General features: G+C 42.0%; 1 protein-coding gene across 1 annotated transcript in view; it reads left to right on the top strand.

Annotated features, from left to right (window-relative positions):
* Window positions 1–15,941, top strand: part of LOC137912835 (protein TANC1-like) — an 87,317-nt gene that overhangs the window by 36,041 nt on the left and 35,335 nt on the right. The window contains exons 4-6 of the mRNA XM_068756966.1: window positions 439–572; window positions 2,639–2,828; window positions 6,001–6,312. Coding sequence (XP_068613067.1) covers window positions 439–572; window positions 2,639–2,828; window positions 6,001–6,312 — 636 coding nt within the window. The remainder of the gene's footprint in view (window positions 1–438; window positions 573–2,638; window positions 2,829–6,000; window positions 6,313–15,941) is intronic.

Genomic DNA, 15,941 nt, shown 5'->3' with positions numbered 1-15,941 from the left:
GGTTTAAGCTGTGTCGGAGAAAGACTCATGTCCACTCATTGATATTCAGAGGCTCTATGAGTGAGAGCAGTAAACAACCAGAAAGCTCTGGAACTGGCACTTGAGGAACGTTGCAGGACACGAATTGTCTCTGCTGCTTTAACAATGAGGGACATTCAAATATAATCAGACTATTAGAAAACCTTGCATTCTTTCTTACACACACACACACACACACCGTAGCCCCCGCCACACTCACTCACTTTCACTCCCTCGCTCTTCTTCCCTCTCCCTCTCTGCATCTGCACCACATCACCAGCAGCAAGAGTGCATTTTAGAGCAGAGCTGGAGAGGGCAGGGCAGGCATCGTGTCCCTGTGTGGGCCATCCAGCGGAGGGAGTGAATCTGCATGCTAACGTTGAGAATTTCTCTCTCTCTCTCTCTCTCTTTCCTCTCTAGAGCCGCAAGCTGAGAAACAACCAAGCTCCTCCTCCCCTGCTACTCAGGAACTGATGACAAGGCTGGGCTTTTTACTAGGAGAAGGGATCCCGGGTACGGCACGCATACCTATGGACGACAAAAATGAAAAGAAGGTATTTTAATTTTCTCCTGCCAGTCCAACTCCCTCCCTCTTGCAACAGCAACTGCTGCCACTGCTGCAGCGCACAGATAGACAGAGAGAAGGGAGGGATGAGAAGAGGAGGGAAGTTGTGACACTGTAAGAGAAGAATGGATTATTTTGTTGCAGCTTGAATCGTTTCTCCTCCCTGCATATTATCTTTGGAAGGAGATTTAAGAAGCACCTCTGGGATTTTTATTTTTTATTTTTTGGGGGCACAACAAACAACGGTAACTGTCAAACTGTTTTGACATGGTAAAGAAACAGCATATTTAACATGGGTGGTTTTATTTCACTGTGTGATGTGTCTCCCAGGAAGTTGAGTGCTATTCCAGGGGCTCTTAAGTATGTAACAGGAGTGTCCAAGCTTGGGTCCAGAAATAGATATGTAAGGTCTGAGCCTTACTTTGTTTGGTTCCACTAATTAAGCAGAGGTTTTGTGAAGAACCCAGGGAGGCTTAGCATATTCTCTTCCTTGGCGTGTCTCTGGCATGTTTTCATACTAAATTTGCAGGAAAGTGGCACTTCTAAGATATTTAATAAGATGTTAGGAATTAGAACATGATGAGTGTGTAAGCTCTCGTGAATGTGTGTGTGTGTGTGTGTGTGAGTGTTTTTATTTTTAAAGAGATCCGTCTGAGAGGAGCATCTGCCTGCAATTCTCTGAATCTCCGTGCTGCTGTTTTACAACATGGAGTTAGCTCAGGATATTAGCGTTAGTTACTCTTTACAAAAATCATTAAATGTCAAACATTTTGGCTTTCACTGATTTGCTGAGAAATGCTGAAACAGGTGGATGTTGTATAGTTGATGTTCAACACGTTGTTCCATCTTTTAAATTCTTTGTTTCCCAAACATCTAGAAGACAATATGTCTAGAATGAGTATTAATAGTCTCGTTGTGTGGGTTCAGTTGGGTTAGCTGTCTGTAGCAGAAAAAAGAACATGTTTATGTTCTTGTTTAAATACTGCAGACTTGTTTTAAGCAAAGATTTATATTGTTTGATAAATCTATTTGTTTCTGAATTTGTTTGCAAATGTTCTGTCGTTATTCAGGTTGAAGTAAATAATTATTTTCAAAGATTTGCAGTAACAATATGCAGTAAGTAAAAGAGGCTAAATAGCATGTTTGTAAGTTTGACTCTAGGTATAAGTTTAGAAACAGTTTGCGATGCTTTGCTGGGATTTCAGCTGGCAGAGCTTGTTGAAGGAAACACACCGCCTTTTGGTGAATGTTGTTTGATAAGCCAACTGGTGTCTTTTTATTTCCAACGGTTGATATAGAAAGAGCTCCAGGGTGACGTTATGCATGAATCCGACTTCATGGGAACATGAGGATGGTGGAGTTGGTTCAAAACTAACTGAGATGGACTCAGACTCTGTGGTGGGAAAAAGTTCAAATGCTTCGGTTCTTCTTATGATGAGACGAGGATGCCCTGACCGAGCAGCAGTATATTGTGTATAACCAGAATATAGTTGAAGGAAGAAGTGGGAACAGGACAAACCAGCTATAACTTGGATTACTTCCTTTGTCAGTTAGTTCAAAGATTCTGTTGCTTTGTGGTTGTCAGACACGCTTGATGGCATGAGAGTGGTGTCTTTTGTCTCACGACAAAGCACAGACTCCATTGTGAAGTGGCTTATTTTATTCACCTTAGACATATGAGTGTGTAATTTTCAAGCTTCTCTCCATTTGCAGCACTTATTCCTTTTGGCATTCATCCCAACCTCGCATATGAATCCATGGTTGTTTTTCAGAGGATATTTTCTATCATCATCATCATCATCATCATCACATGATCCAGGCCAACTAGGCAGTGAAGCTGGACCAAATATTCCCTTAATAGTTTCTCAATTCTCTTTCCAAATATGGATTGTAGAAGTATTTTTAGTTTGTTTTTTATCGCTGCTCATGCTGAAAAAATGTTAACAAGTTGTTCCAGCTTACAATTTATATTACTTCATACTTCATTGACATGTTTGATTAGTGGAGCACATTCGTCATGCACCTTAACCCATTTGCCCACCCCCTTCTCCCCAGTGCTCTGTGACCAGCCAGGGTATCAGTCCTTGCTCCACCCTAACCAGCAGCACAGCATCTCCTAGCACCAACAGCCCATGTTCCACACTCAACAGCACGACCAGTCGCCCGCCTCTCAGGCGCTCCAGCCCTTGTGGGACCATCACAAGTCCCAGCTCCACGCTTGAGAGCAAGGACAGCGGGATCATAGGTGAGGAATGCCAAACTGCATCACCATAGCCAAATAACAACTTGTATGGGGCAACTCTATTTCCTCTCCATTCCATGTGGCCAATGTACGGCAAGGCAGCATTTTATCCCCTTTCCTTCTTAATGTTTTTATGGGTGAATTATCTGTACAATTGAATGCCTGTAATGCAGGGTGTATCAATGGAGACTGTATTATCAACCACCTCATGCTAGCAGATGACTTGGTGGTCCTATGTCCAAGCAGTGCTGGTCTAAGGCAGTTACTAAGAATGTACTCACAGTACGGAATTGATTTTGACATCAAGTACAATGCAAAAACTATCTTAACTCTGGTTGAGAGAAGTAATGAAGACAGCAAACTGGTATTTCCTGACTTCTATCTGTCTGGAATATCACAGAAAGAGTGCAAGGAGACCAAATATCTTAGGTCATTTTATAACAAATAACCTGCGGTATTACGAAACCTGATGTACAGATTTATGTGCAGGTTAACAGACTCTATGAACAGCATCATCGTTGCACTTTCTAATCCTGCCAAGAGCTCTGTTAGGCTGTCATCCAAGCTATGGAGACACTGGCGATCTAGCCTGTATGTGCGGAGTTAAGGCTGTGAGTCCTGCCTTGTTTGTTTATGCCTTTATTTATTGTTTTGTTTTTATATGTATATGTGTGTTCTGCACTATGGACCCCTCTGTGTGTGTCTTGAATACAGTTTGAATTGAATTTAACTTTATCACAATTGAGCTGTCTCTGAGCACAGTGTAACAGAAGCTCACACGCAATAGTAACGCACCTCTAAGCAAAGACAGCTCACAAAGACTAACTCAGTCCTAAGGCTCCATTTAAACATAGGTAGTGGCAAAGGCTCTGTTGACCTCTCAGCAACATTATTCTTTTCATTTTTCATTAATTCTGGTCAGGGTTTCTGTCAGAACAGATTCCTCCACTTGTGTATTTAACTGTTTTCATTTATTACAGCATTTGACAGAAAAACTGGCTATGACCGTTCCCTCATGTACACAAAGTGTCACCTGCATTCTGTCACTCGTCTATCTTTTTGTTAAACCTTTTGGATTTTTCTTGGGACTGAAGAGCCTTTCTGTCGGGGTGTATTCATCCTCTGAGAGCTGGAGTTTTTATAGAGCTGTTCCGGTGTTAGAGAGCATTGAGGTGGCGGTTTGACGTTGTATTGTGTCTCTAGTTACAACCCTGCTCGACATCTGGGGGTTTGCAGAGGCTGACATGAATACGATGTAGTCTATTGATGCATTAATTTGTCTATGCTTCCTACCCACGATTGATTCAATCACTAAAAGTTAATGTCTCAATATGAAAACTGGTATTAAATATTAGAAGAATTAATAGCAGGGCGGCTCGGTGGCGCAGTGGTAAGCACTGTTGCCTCACAGAGAGATGGTTGCAGGTTCGTCTCCGGCTTGTGGCCATTCTGTGAGGAGTTTGCATGTTCTCCGTGTCTGCGTGGGTTCTCTCCGGGTTCTCCGGCTTCCTCCCACCACCAAAAACATGCAGCCTAGGCTGATTGGTGACGCTACATTGCCCGTAGGTGTGAGTGTGTGTGTGGCTGGTTGTCTGTCTCTGTGTTGCCCTGCGATGAACTGGCGGCTTGTCCAGGGTGTACCCTGCCTCTCGCCCATTGACTGCTGGGATTGGCTCCAGCTTGGCCCGCGACCCGATAGCGGAATAAGCGGTTAGAAAAATGAAATTAATAGCAAATCGTTATAATATACACACCGCCTTTTGGTGTCACTTTGACAGTGAATCAGAACCAGAAACCATTTGTGGCCAAATGTGGACTGAATTCTGGATTATTATTTATGGTCGGGGGGGAAATGTTCACTTTTTAAAAAAAGGATTATCATTGTCCTTTTTCTGGTATGAACCATCTATGAACACGTTTATTGCTCATTCAGACTAACGGACATGGCTGTTCTGCAGTACAAAAGTACTATACCAATCCAGGAATAACACATTTTCTTGTGTTTGCTATAGTGCAGAGTTGACATATTTGATTATGAGTCAGTCATTCTGCCCCCCAGAGTAATATCAGAGCTAGCTGCTAAATAATTTATGGAACTGTCATATAGTATCCTCCAGCATATTACTTCGACATGTTGCCACCCAGGATTAACAGGCACTTCTGCCACATGTTTCGTAGCTTGTCTCATTATAAATCTACTATGGTTGTGTTGAATAAAGATTTGCTTTGTGAGGGAATGATATGATGTGACGTTTGCCTACGACATCTCTCCCACTTGCTTTGCTAAGATTGTGCAGTCATGTGAAAGAGCCGGACTGTGTTGCATCGACAAAAGTACATTAATTTGGCCATGACCTGTGTCTGAAGCTCAGGTTGCTGGAATTGGGGAGACTTAGCAATGCATAACTCTTCCATACAACTCCCACGGGGAGTCCATGCATGAAGTGGGTGGAGATGGACTTAAATCAGTCACTACCTCTGGCAAAACAAATAACAATGCATGTTTCCTCTCACATACCACGGCGACCACTATTGCGTGTCTTCGGACGACAGGTTTTGTGAATGACTTCATTTTTGGCCTGGCTAAATAGCATAGCAGTCACGAGGTGTTATGTTGGTGATGATGCAACATACTGTGGCATTATAAAATCCAGATCACCAGTGTGTGATGCAAACACAGCCAGTTGGCCAATCAGTTCTAGTCCTTTGACTCTGCTCTGTTAATGATTCCGTGTCCATCTGCCTGTCATGCTGCTCTGGCCTTAACGCAGCATTTTGAATCGTATTAGATGGTTGGCCTTGAGTGTTAGAAGAACACAGAGGACAATTTTAACAGAACTTATTTACCATATTCTTGTATTTTTCTCATGTTTTAAATGGGAATTATGTTCTATAGTACAGAAGGTTCTCTCATCAAAAGACAATCAACATTTCTTAGTTCAGAATATGAATTCAAGAATTCATGCCATTTTGAATTTCAGAAAGAAGAAAACAAGTGTAGCACAGAAAGCAGATGGTAAACAATGTTAAGGCCAATGAGGAAAGGTGTGTAGTTATTCAAATAGTAAGATGAAGACAGACAGGTGTTCATTGCTTGCGCAAAAAATAGCTCACATTTCTTGCCTACTCTTTTCATTTTTCCTGCTTTTCCTGCTATAATTTCCTCTCCTCTCAGCCACCATTACTAGTTCTTCGGAGAATGATGACCGGAGTGGCTCCAGTCTGGAGTGGAGCAAGGATGGCAGCCTGAGGGGCAGTGGACACCATGGCCTGTCACAAAGTGTGCGGGTGGACACTTGTTCTCCTGTGGCAGAAGAAGACTCCAACAGCGCCACGGCCGACACCCCATCCAGGCCAGACCAGCAGCCGCAGTCCAACACATCAGCAGGAGTACCACAACCTCCATCTCACTCGTCTGAAGGGCCCATTCCATACCCAGCACAAACATCTTCTTCCCTCATGATGCCGAGGCCAAACTCTGTAGCAGGTAAGAGATCTTTTTTGAGCCTCTGACATCTGGATGTCTTCTGTGAAGTAGAATGAATATGTATATTTATCTCAGACACTATGCATTAAATATTTAACTGAAGATTTCATCTCGTCTCCCAGAAACGTTTTGTCACGCTGACGGTAAATGTTGATTCTGCTTGGATGTCTCACTATATTTTATTGTCAGTCAATTCAGGGTTGTGATGCTATGATATGCCTGAGGCTGACAACGGCTGTGCCAGTTCTAGTCCTTGCAAGTGACAGACACAGACAGGAAAGAGCATGTGTAGATAAAGAGACTAAAAGAAGTTAGTGTTTTTCACAAGTCAAACTGTGCTTTTCAACAAGGGCTGGGGTATGGAGGCAGAAGTTTGGGATTAGGCAGCTGCTGTATGTTGCGCCCCGACCCTGCATGATATGTTGAACGTAAAGCAAGCCGCTGTCTGGCTGTTCTGTTCTGCATTCCTGCCCTGAAACCTCCCTGTTATGGCTCAGCTTGGCGTATCCACACAGCTGTCACAGTTGTTGATATCACTCGCTATGCCCCCCCCCCCCCCCCCTTTCATACCTAGATCCCCCTCACGCTGGCTCCTTCTGCTTTCACTCTTCCTGCTTTTGGAAATACACTCTTCTTAGATCTTCTTTTAAAAGTTCAAGGCTGAGTTGAGACAAAAAATGAAGACCAGTAATAATGAAGCCCTGACTTATTGCTGGGTTGTATCCCTCGCTAAGGGCAGTTAAGGACAGGACTTGCAGTTTAGTTGGTAACTCAGTCACATACTGTTTATTGAACTCCATACGCAGGTGAGTGTGTTCTATATGCATTCTGTTAACATTGACTAGATGCTAGAAATACAGCAACATCAATATATACGATTGCTTGAAGATTGCAAACCTCTACAGTGGTCAGAATGTTCTTTGCCTTATCTCACAATGTTAAAGAGTCCCAGATGTTGATCCAGATCCTCATCTGGAACATCATCGAAATGTAATATATTTACGATTTGCAAATCTGTCTATACTTTTTTTTTTTCGTAATCCTGCCAACAAACAGAAAAGCAAATCAAGCCAATCAGATTTCTTTGTCGGAGGTAATATAAAATAGTTGTGTGTACATGATATACGTAGCTTTAACACTTCAGCATCAGATGTGTCTCTGTATGTATGTGTCTATACATAATCAAATAATGACTGAATATTTGAAAATCAATGCCAATCCTTGAAATATGCAGACACACACACACACACACATTTGAATTCTACGGCTGCCAATATTTAGGCATAATTTATTTACTGTTTCTACAAAATGCCTTGGGTTAGTTTTTATACAAGTGCTGTATCTATTCATGTCAACACTATATCATTGTGTTTTTTCCTATTTATCTCTCTAAGACATCTCTTCTTCCTATTGAATTTTTAATGGACGTATTAGAACTTGCCTTTAGCAAAGCATCTGCACAGAGAATATAATGCGATGTAAAAGTGGTGTGTTCCTTGCAGACTGTCTACTTTTGTCAACAAAAGTGCTCTCCGGACTCTTTCTGGAGCCCTCGTTCAGCCCCTTTTTGACTATTCTAGCACCTCCTGGTATTCCAACATCAAAATGTCCCTGAAAACCAGGCTCCAAACTTCACAAAACAAACTGATTCGGCTACTCCTCAATCTGGGGCCCATGACCCACCTTCTTCCTAGACATTTTGCTAAATGGCTCAGGGTAGAAGACAGGGTTAAACAACTCAAAGTGGGATTGGCATTTAAAATAGTCAATGCAGCTCTGCCCTCAGTCCCCTTAATCCCTGCATACCTGAATAAACACCTTCAAAGATTTAGTGACACCCACAGTCACAACACTAGAGGGAGCTCAAACAACAACCTGATTACCCCCTCCTATAAGACAAACATGGGTAAATCATCTTTTTATAATACTGTTTGACTCCTGCCCTCAAAACATGCACCTCGATGGCCTCCTTCAAAACAGCCCTAAAAATACACCTTTCAGGGGGGCAGAAACGGAGATAGTCATCACAACTCGCTCCGGATCAATCCCCCCCCCCCCCCCCCCCCCTTTTTTTTGTCCACCTACATTGTACATATTATGTGTCTGTCTAATTTATTGTTATTTTGCATCTGTGGAGTAATTTATTTTTATTTTATTGGTCTTGATAAATGTCGATGACTTATGTACTAAGGACTTTCAATGGGAACAAGACCGCAAGGGCTTTTTTGAAATGCTCCTCTTAGACAGGGTGCTTGACTGTACTTGTACTGTAATACATGCTACTGTGTGACTGTACTTGTACTGCTCTAACATTCTATCTAATAAATATATTCATCATCATCATCAAAGCTGAAGGAAATCTTAAAGCCCTTTAGTCATGTATCCAAAGAAAGGCAACAGTAATACGACTGGAAAATAAGAGGAAAGTAGTGAGAACAACTGTTGAATTGAAGAAAGAAATAATCTCCAAATATTAAAATGGCATTTGTGTCTTGGATCTTGCTGCTCAGTATGGAATGGAGAAATTAATGATTTAGACTTTTCTTAAGAAAGCTGAACTAAAGAGAAAGAGAAGGGGTAAAACCCAGTCATTTTATGGAGGAGGACTCCCTTTCAAAGGAATAATCCTCCCTTCCCTCCCGACACTGCAGCCAAAATAGTATGTACCGTATTTTTTGGATTATACGTCGCTCCGGATTGTAGGTCGCACCAGCCAAAAAATGCAGAATTAAGAAGAAAAAACCATATATAGGTCGCACTGGAGGATAAGTCGCATTTTTGGGGAAAATTTATTTGATAAAATCCAACACCAAACAACATATAGCACAAAGAACATGCTAACACGTTTACCAAAATATCAGGTTTTACTCCGAATCACGAAATCCAAGGAAATCTTCATCCTCTGTGTCACTTTTGAACAACTCCCCCAACTCGGCAGGTAGACAAGACGCCGCTTCCTCTTCTACGTCGCTTACATCAGACTCGTCGTCAGTTGCAGTTCCAATTATTCCAGCCTTTCTGAATCCCGACAGGATGGTTGCGGTTGTCACTGAAGCCCATGCTTTGTCGATCCATTCAATGACTTCCAGGAAAGTTGCATGGCGCATTCTCCCGGTTGCCGTGAAGCTGTGCTCTCCATCCGTCATCCACTGCTCCCACAGGTTACGCAAAACTGACTTAAAGCTCCTATTCACGGAGATATCAAGTGGCTGGAGTATTTTGGTTAAGCCTCCAGGGATGATGGCAGGTATGGAGTTGAAAAATTTTAATTTATTTTTTAACTGTGGTGTGATGTGCGCTCTCATGCTATCCATCACAAGCAGAGCTTTGCGTGCTCTAAAGAAGCCATCCGGTCGCTTATTGTAGCACTTTGTAAGCCACAAGTTCATCATTTCTTGATCAATCCACCCTTTCTCGTTCACGGCGATTTCAACTGAGGAGGATTGGATTTTTGGCATGGTTTTTCGTTTGAAAATGACCATCGGTGGCAGTTTAGATCCGTCTCCACAACATGCCAGCACCACTGTGAAGTGTGATCTCTCATGACCAGTTGTAACGATATTCACACTTTTTTGCCCTTTCTCTGCAACACTTCGGCCCATGGGGATGTCAAAAGTGAGGGGGACCTCGTCCATGTTAATAATATGATCCGGTGTCACGTTGTGATCACTTACATGCTTTTCAATGAACGCGCGGAAACTGTCAACCTTGGCTTGGAAGTCCGCTGGCAATTTTTGGGACAGTGTCGTCCTAGCTCTGATAGAGAGGCGTTTGCGCTGCATGAAGCAGTAACACCAAGAAGGTCCTCCCGCAAAGCCGTTTATATTCACTTCCCTGGCAACCACTTGGGCGTGGAGACGCAACTGCACCGTTGACAAACCTCTCCCAGCAGCACGTTGTTCAAGCACCCATGCGTGAACTCGTTCCTCCAACTGCGGCCACCTAGCTTGTCGCCCGCGATTAGCTTTCTTTGTTTTCTTCATTTCAGTAAGCGTAACCTCCGCTTTTCGCCAGTCCCTTACAAGTTTTTCGCTCACTCCAAACTTTCTTTCTGCTGCTCGATTGCCGTTTTCGGCTCCATATTTCACTATCTGAAGCTTGTAAGCCGCGGAATATGACTTTCTTTTCGGCGCCATTTTCAATCAGCCCTTCTAATTGGTGTTTTTAGATAACAGGTGTGACAGATAACTCTGAACCTCCAGAAACCGCGACAGATTCTGACGGGTCACAGAGTTCCCTGTAACACCTGTTATAGAAATGTGTAGGCTACTGTCTCTGCGCTCACAGATTTTGTAAAAAAAAACATATATAAGTCGCTCCGATTTATAAGTCGCACCCCGACCAAACTATGACAAAAACCGCGACTTATAATCCGGAAAATACGGTAAATGATACAGAATTGGGTTAAATTAACTTTTATTATGCTTTTGTTTTTTGTAGTACAGAACAACAGATAACACTTTTATGTGTTATCTGTTGTTTAGTAGTTACATATTAATATAACTGTTGGCATGTACATGGGCATTTATCTTGTGCTTTGGAAAGGGATACTCTGGTTTTCATCATTTCTTAAGGGAACTATAGCTTCTGTTTTCAGACAAATCGATTTTTGAACAGTATTATGGAACGAATTATGTTTGATAACTAATGTTCCACTGTACTTTTAAACTTCGGAAAACCCGTCATAACTCTGAGCTGTCGTTAAATGGGTGCGTCGTTAAGTGAGGACCATCTGTATATCCAGATAGGACTTCATGCCATTAGTAAATATTAGCATGCTTTTGACTGCATCTTGTCCTTGATACTCTCGTAAAGTGGCTACTACTAATAACACTGCAGTGCAGACAGACATACCTCAGACCCTTTGCTTGCTCATTTGCACAGCAGGTTGGCCCACCACATCGAAACATTAAGAACGAAAGAACGAGTGATGAATGTGTTTCTGACTGTCAAAGCTCCATCAGAGTCTCTGTGTTTCCACCACGGATGCAGAGCATCTGACAGCAGCTCATGCCTGGGTGACTCTGATCACCAGCTGGCTGTTCCTACAACACTGAGCCATCAGTCTGCCACACTGTCGGAAGTGTGCGTCTCCTTACTCAACACATCACATCCTACATTTCCTTTCGGCTGTACCCCTGCAGTGGGTGTAATGTGCTGTCCTTTCCAACATTTGTTAAATCAAGAGAGATGCAGACATGAAAATTAATATGAAGGCATGATTTGATTTGATTGAAAGTGCTGATGCACAACCTAGAATGAAAGGAGATGAATGATTTATCTCTAGCCACTTATTAGAGGACCTGGAGGTTGAAAGGTTTTGAAAGTTTTTATCTGTTACTTTATGAAATGCATTTACTTGGATAAAGTAGCAATTATTTAATTCATGTAGATTAGCCACAATTTTCATTGATTTAATTTTACATTTCATTCATTTACATAATCTGTCTGGCGCCATAGGCTGACAGGGTATATCTAAAGCAAATCATAAAGGCACTACTTTGTCATAATTTATGTCCCATAGAATTAGGATGAGAGTCGGCAACTCCAGTCCTGACTAACATTTTTAGCACGCTGCTTGAGAATCATGGGTATCTCCCATTAGGTGACTTTTGCTTTGATTGAGATCAAGTCTCTCAGGGCCAACAGTTGGGTGTAAGATGTTGGATGAGTTCCAAACAAAGAAACAGCCTTAATGCACAACTTATAATAGACTGTTACTGTTAGGGATGATGTTTAAGCTAAAGAGCTCTTTCTTTTCAGGGCGAGAGGTGGTGCACCCTGGATAAGCTGCCAGTTCAACACAGGGCCACACATAGACAGATAACCATTCACACACACAGTGTGGACAATTTAGTGTAACCAATTCACCTTTTGGTGGTGGGAGGAACCTGGAGAGAACCTACGCAGACACGGGGAGAACATGCAAACCCCTCCCAGAAAGGCCACAAGTCAGATTTGAACCTGTGACCTCCTTGCTGTGTGGCAACAGCGCTTACCCCTGCGCCACCGGGCAGCACTCTTTCCTTTCATTTAATGCGTATTCTCACTGATATCTGTGGTGAACAGGAGCTTACAGTTTAACTTTTGGTGAAAAGTTTAGAAACTGTTCACATTTTTTCTGTATAAGCTGCAAAAAGCTTTTTCTCTGCAGGGTGTATGAGCGTACCTTAGGCACTGTGTGGGAAGCATAGACATTTGCAATTAAGTCGGTCAGTGTTCCTTGAAGTGTGAAAGCGCTGGTTAAGTTCCATGAGCCAATCCACTAACTGGATACCCCGGGGCAGACTCAGAACAGGCTGGGGTTATTATGTACATGCCTTACCTCAGTGGTCCCCAACCTTTTTCCTGCCACGGACCGGTTTTATGCCGTGAATTTTTTTCACAGACCGGGGGGGGGGGGGGGTATAATTACATTTAAAAAGAGGAATGTAATCTTACCAATAAACTTTATATTATGCACTTGCAATAACACAACACCTACTCACCATAAATTGTTGTCCCAATAATTACTTGTCCTTCATGGTTTTTTGTTTCATAAATTCCACATTCTTGTTTTTTAATCCAGAGTTCTTGTCTTTTAATCCAGATTCTTGTTCTCTATGTCCCGAAGCAGATTTGAACCCTTCATTGCTCGTTAACAAAGCCAGTCAGCCAGTCAGCTGTTTTACCGAGAAACCCGAGTTTTAAGTCTTAGTCCTGGTTTCTCTTCTTGGAGGTCAACGCCTCCGCTTCTTCCTCTTCTTCCTCCTCAGTTGGACTTTTTTCCTCGGCAAAGAAGCTCTCCAAAGACTTTTGTTTCTTTTTATTAATTTTCGCGAGTTCACGGCTGGGTTTTTTTTTGCAACGTATCAAGACGCGATTGTTACGTTGGAGAAAATCCGGTCGTTTTTCAAAATAAAACACCTTTTAGACGCTAATAATCGATACAACGGAAATTGTGTACGTTAGTTGTTCTTTCTTTGCGGCCCGGTAACAAATGCCTCACGGCCCGGTGGTTGGGGACCCCTGCCTTACCTGGACTGGGAACTGGGAACGAACCAGAGAGACTGTGACTGTGAAAAGGAAAATGTGGACAAGCTTCGATAGCCAGTCTTTATAATATGAGATGGGGAAATAGCTGAATAGATGGATGTGTTTGACCTTGTGGGCAACATATTTTATTTAGAACTGTTCACCACTGAAGCTAGAAAATAATACAACTTTTCTCTTTTTGTTGTTTTAAGCATTACGTCACCCTATTCCTTTTTGGTTAAATTGATTTGTTTGTATTCTGGAAATGTATTGATTTAATTGTCCTGATTTAAATGCATCAATCAACCAAATATACCATTCATTCATTATTTTTGTTGTTACAGCACCAATGCCTTGTTATTTAATGATCTAACATGTAGGCTTGAGTGATATTGTACATTTTCCAACCAGCCATTGTCAACTCAATGACTAGTGATATTACCCATTCATGCAGTTGTGTGCACGGTATAAGTAAAATAAACTCACCCTGAAAAAATAAAGGTCCAAATGTTTATTAGCCTGTTTAAATTAAATCATTTTCATTAGTACTGTTAAAACAATTTAACTTAATTTCATTCTGGATTCAATTGTCTGTTAATTGCTGAACTTTTACTAGAATAATGTTGACATTTGAAACATTAAATTTTCTCCATTTGAAATATCAATGAAAACATCAAGGGTGGCATGGTGGCGCAGTGGTAAGCGCTGTTCCCTCACGACAAGGAGATCACAGGTTCGAATATGACGTTCGGCCTTTCTGTGATGTTCTGCGGGTTCTCTGGCGTTTTCCCACCACCAAAAACATGCAAATTAGGTGAATTGGTTACACTAAATGGTCCATAGGTCTGAGTGTGTGCGTGTGAATGATTGTCTGTCTATGTGTGGCCCTGCGATGAACTGGCGGCTTGTCCAGGGTGTACCCCGCCTCTCACCCGTTGACTGCTGGGATAGGCTCCAGCACAACCGGCGACCCGGTAACAGACAAAGCGGTTCAGAAAATGAATGAAAACATCAAAGTGACTCCTTTAGGTTCTGGAACAAGTGCCAGGCTCATTTATAGTGATCAATATGCCAAACTGCTAGACCTGGGTACAGCCACACAGTGCAGACTGTGAGCAAAACCTTTCTTTGAGGCAACGTATATATTTTCTGCAGCTGCCTATCTAAGGATGTATATCTGGGCCTCTAGAATGTCAAGTATGTGGAAGGAATTTCATCTTATTGCTGAAAGTGTTATTTGCATTTGCTTTCATAGGGTAGCTAGCTTGTCCATGGACTGCTGGAGGAGCTCCAGTAACAGTGTGCAAAGCCTGCAAATGATGTGGAAAATTACATAAATATTGTCTCGCACCACTTGCCAGACCTAAATTCAGCAGCAGTTTGGAATATCAGCATCAGCAGATTGTCTCTTTGAGACACAGTCACAATTTTTCATGAAAATCTCTGATTTTCCATATCTCATAAATCTAACAGTGTCTGCTTAATTATGTATAATCATAATTATTTTCTATTACATGCATTCTGTGTGGAGTTGCAGCGGTGGGGGAGAGACGAGGTGTATACCCTGGGCTACACATAGTCTATTCTCAGTTACACTCACACCGACAGGCATTTACAGTCACCAGTTCACAGACATTGCATGTTTTTGGATTGTGGGGCAACAGAGACTCCCACTACCTCATTGTGCCACCCAACGTCTATCAGGATTCTTTTTTTTCATGAATTTAATTCACACAAACGTCTATAATTATCAGATAAGAGTTAAATGTAGGTAAACTGTTGTCTCTCTATTACATCTCTATTTCATTGAAATACACTCACTAGATCTGCCATCTTCAGACCATTTTCCTGAAATGGTGTTTTCTATCTTTGATTAATCAGAGGACCGTGCATTATGTTCTATGGGAAAGTACTTGCATGTGTTTAATGATGTCAGGATGAACATTCTTGCCAGGTTGTCAACACTAACATTTTATCCAGTGACCCTGTCTAAAAAGCAACACACAGCTTGATCTGTGAAATGGTTTCCATGCATGTGTCTGTCCTGTCTTTGATATTGGTTGTCTTAGCTTGAGTGGTTTCCAGTGATATTCCCAGTACAGGGAGATTGTGTTGGGATGACTGCGGTTCAAGAATGATGCTATCACGCATCAGGAGTGCTTTGCTGCATAGAAGTATCGTCTAAGTCATATACACACTTGTTTCTCCTCAAGAGTCCACTGATCTAATAGCTAAAGCCATGATCTGTGCTAACTTCACTGTTGAAACTGGTTTCCGTCATGATCCTTAATGAGGTTCTATGGACCGCCTCAAGGATATGCTGTTCCTTATCAAAGCCCTGGGTAGCAGCAACAAGCTCTTGTTAGTGTCTTTGGAAGGAGGAAAGCATGACGTCTCTGCTCTGTCTCCTATTTTCTCACGTTTTCTTCAGTATGTGAGAGGATATTTTCTGCCTTAAATATTGGACAATGTCTTTTTGCTTCAGGTGGGTGCAGAATTGTAACCTGACTCCAACTTTATGTAAATACTGATCTGTTTAGTTACAGATTGAAAATGAAGCAAAAAGAATAAATAGATAACCCATCTCTGAAAAGGTGACATTTTAAAACATCTAT

This window comes from Brachionichthys hirsutus, unplaced genomic scaffold, assembly GCF_040956055.1.
Source record: "Brachionichthys hirsutus isolate HB-005 unplaced genomic scaffold, CSIRO-AGI_Bhir_v1 contig_916, whole genome shotgun sequence".
Classification (NCBI taxonomy): Eukaryota; Metazoa; Chordata; class Actinopteri; order Lophiiformes; family Brachionichthyidae; genus Brachionichthys; species Brachionichthys hirsutus.
Note: the sequence above shows the minus strand (reverse complement) of the source record. Positions and strands in the feature narration are given on the sequence as shown.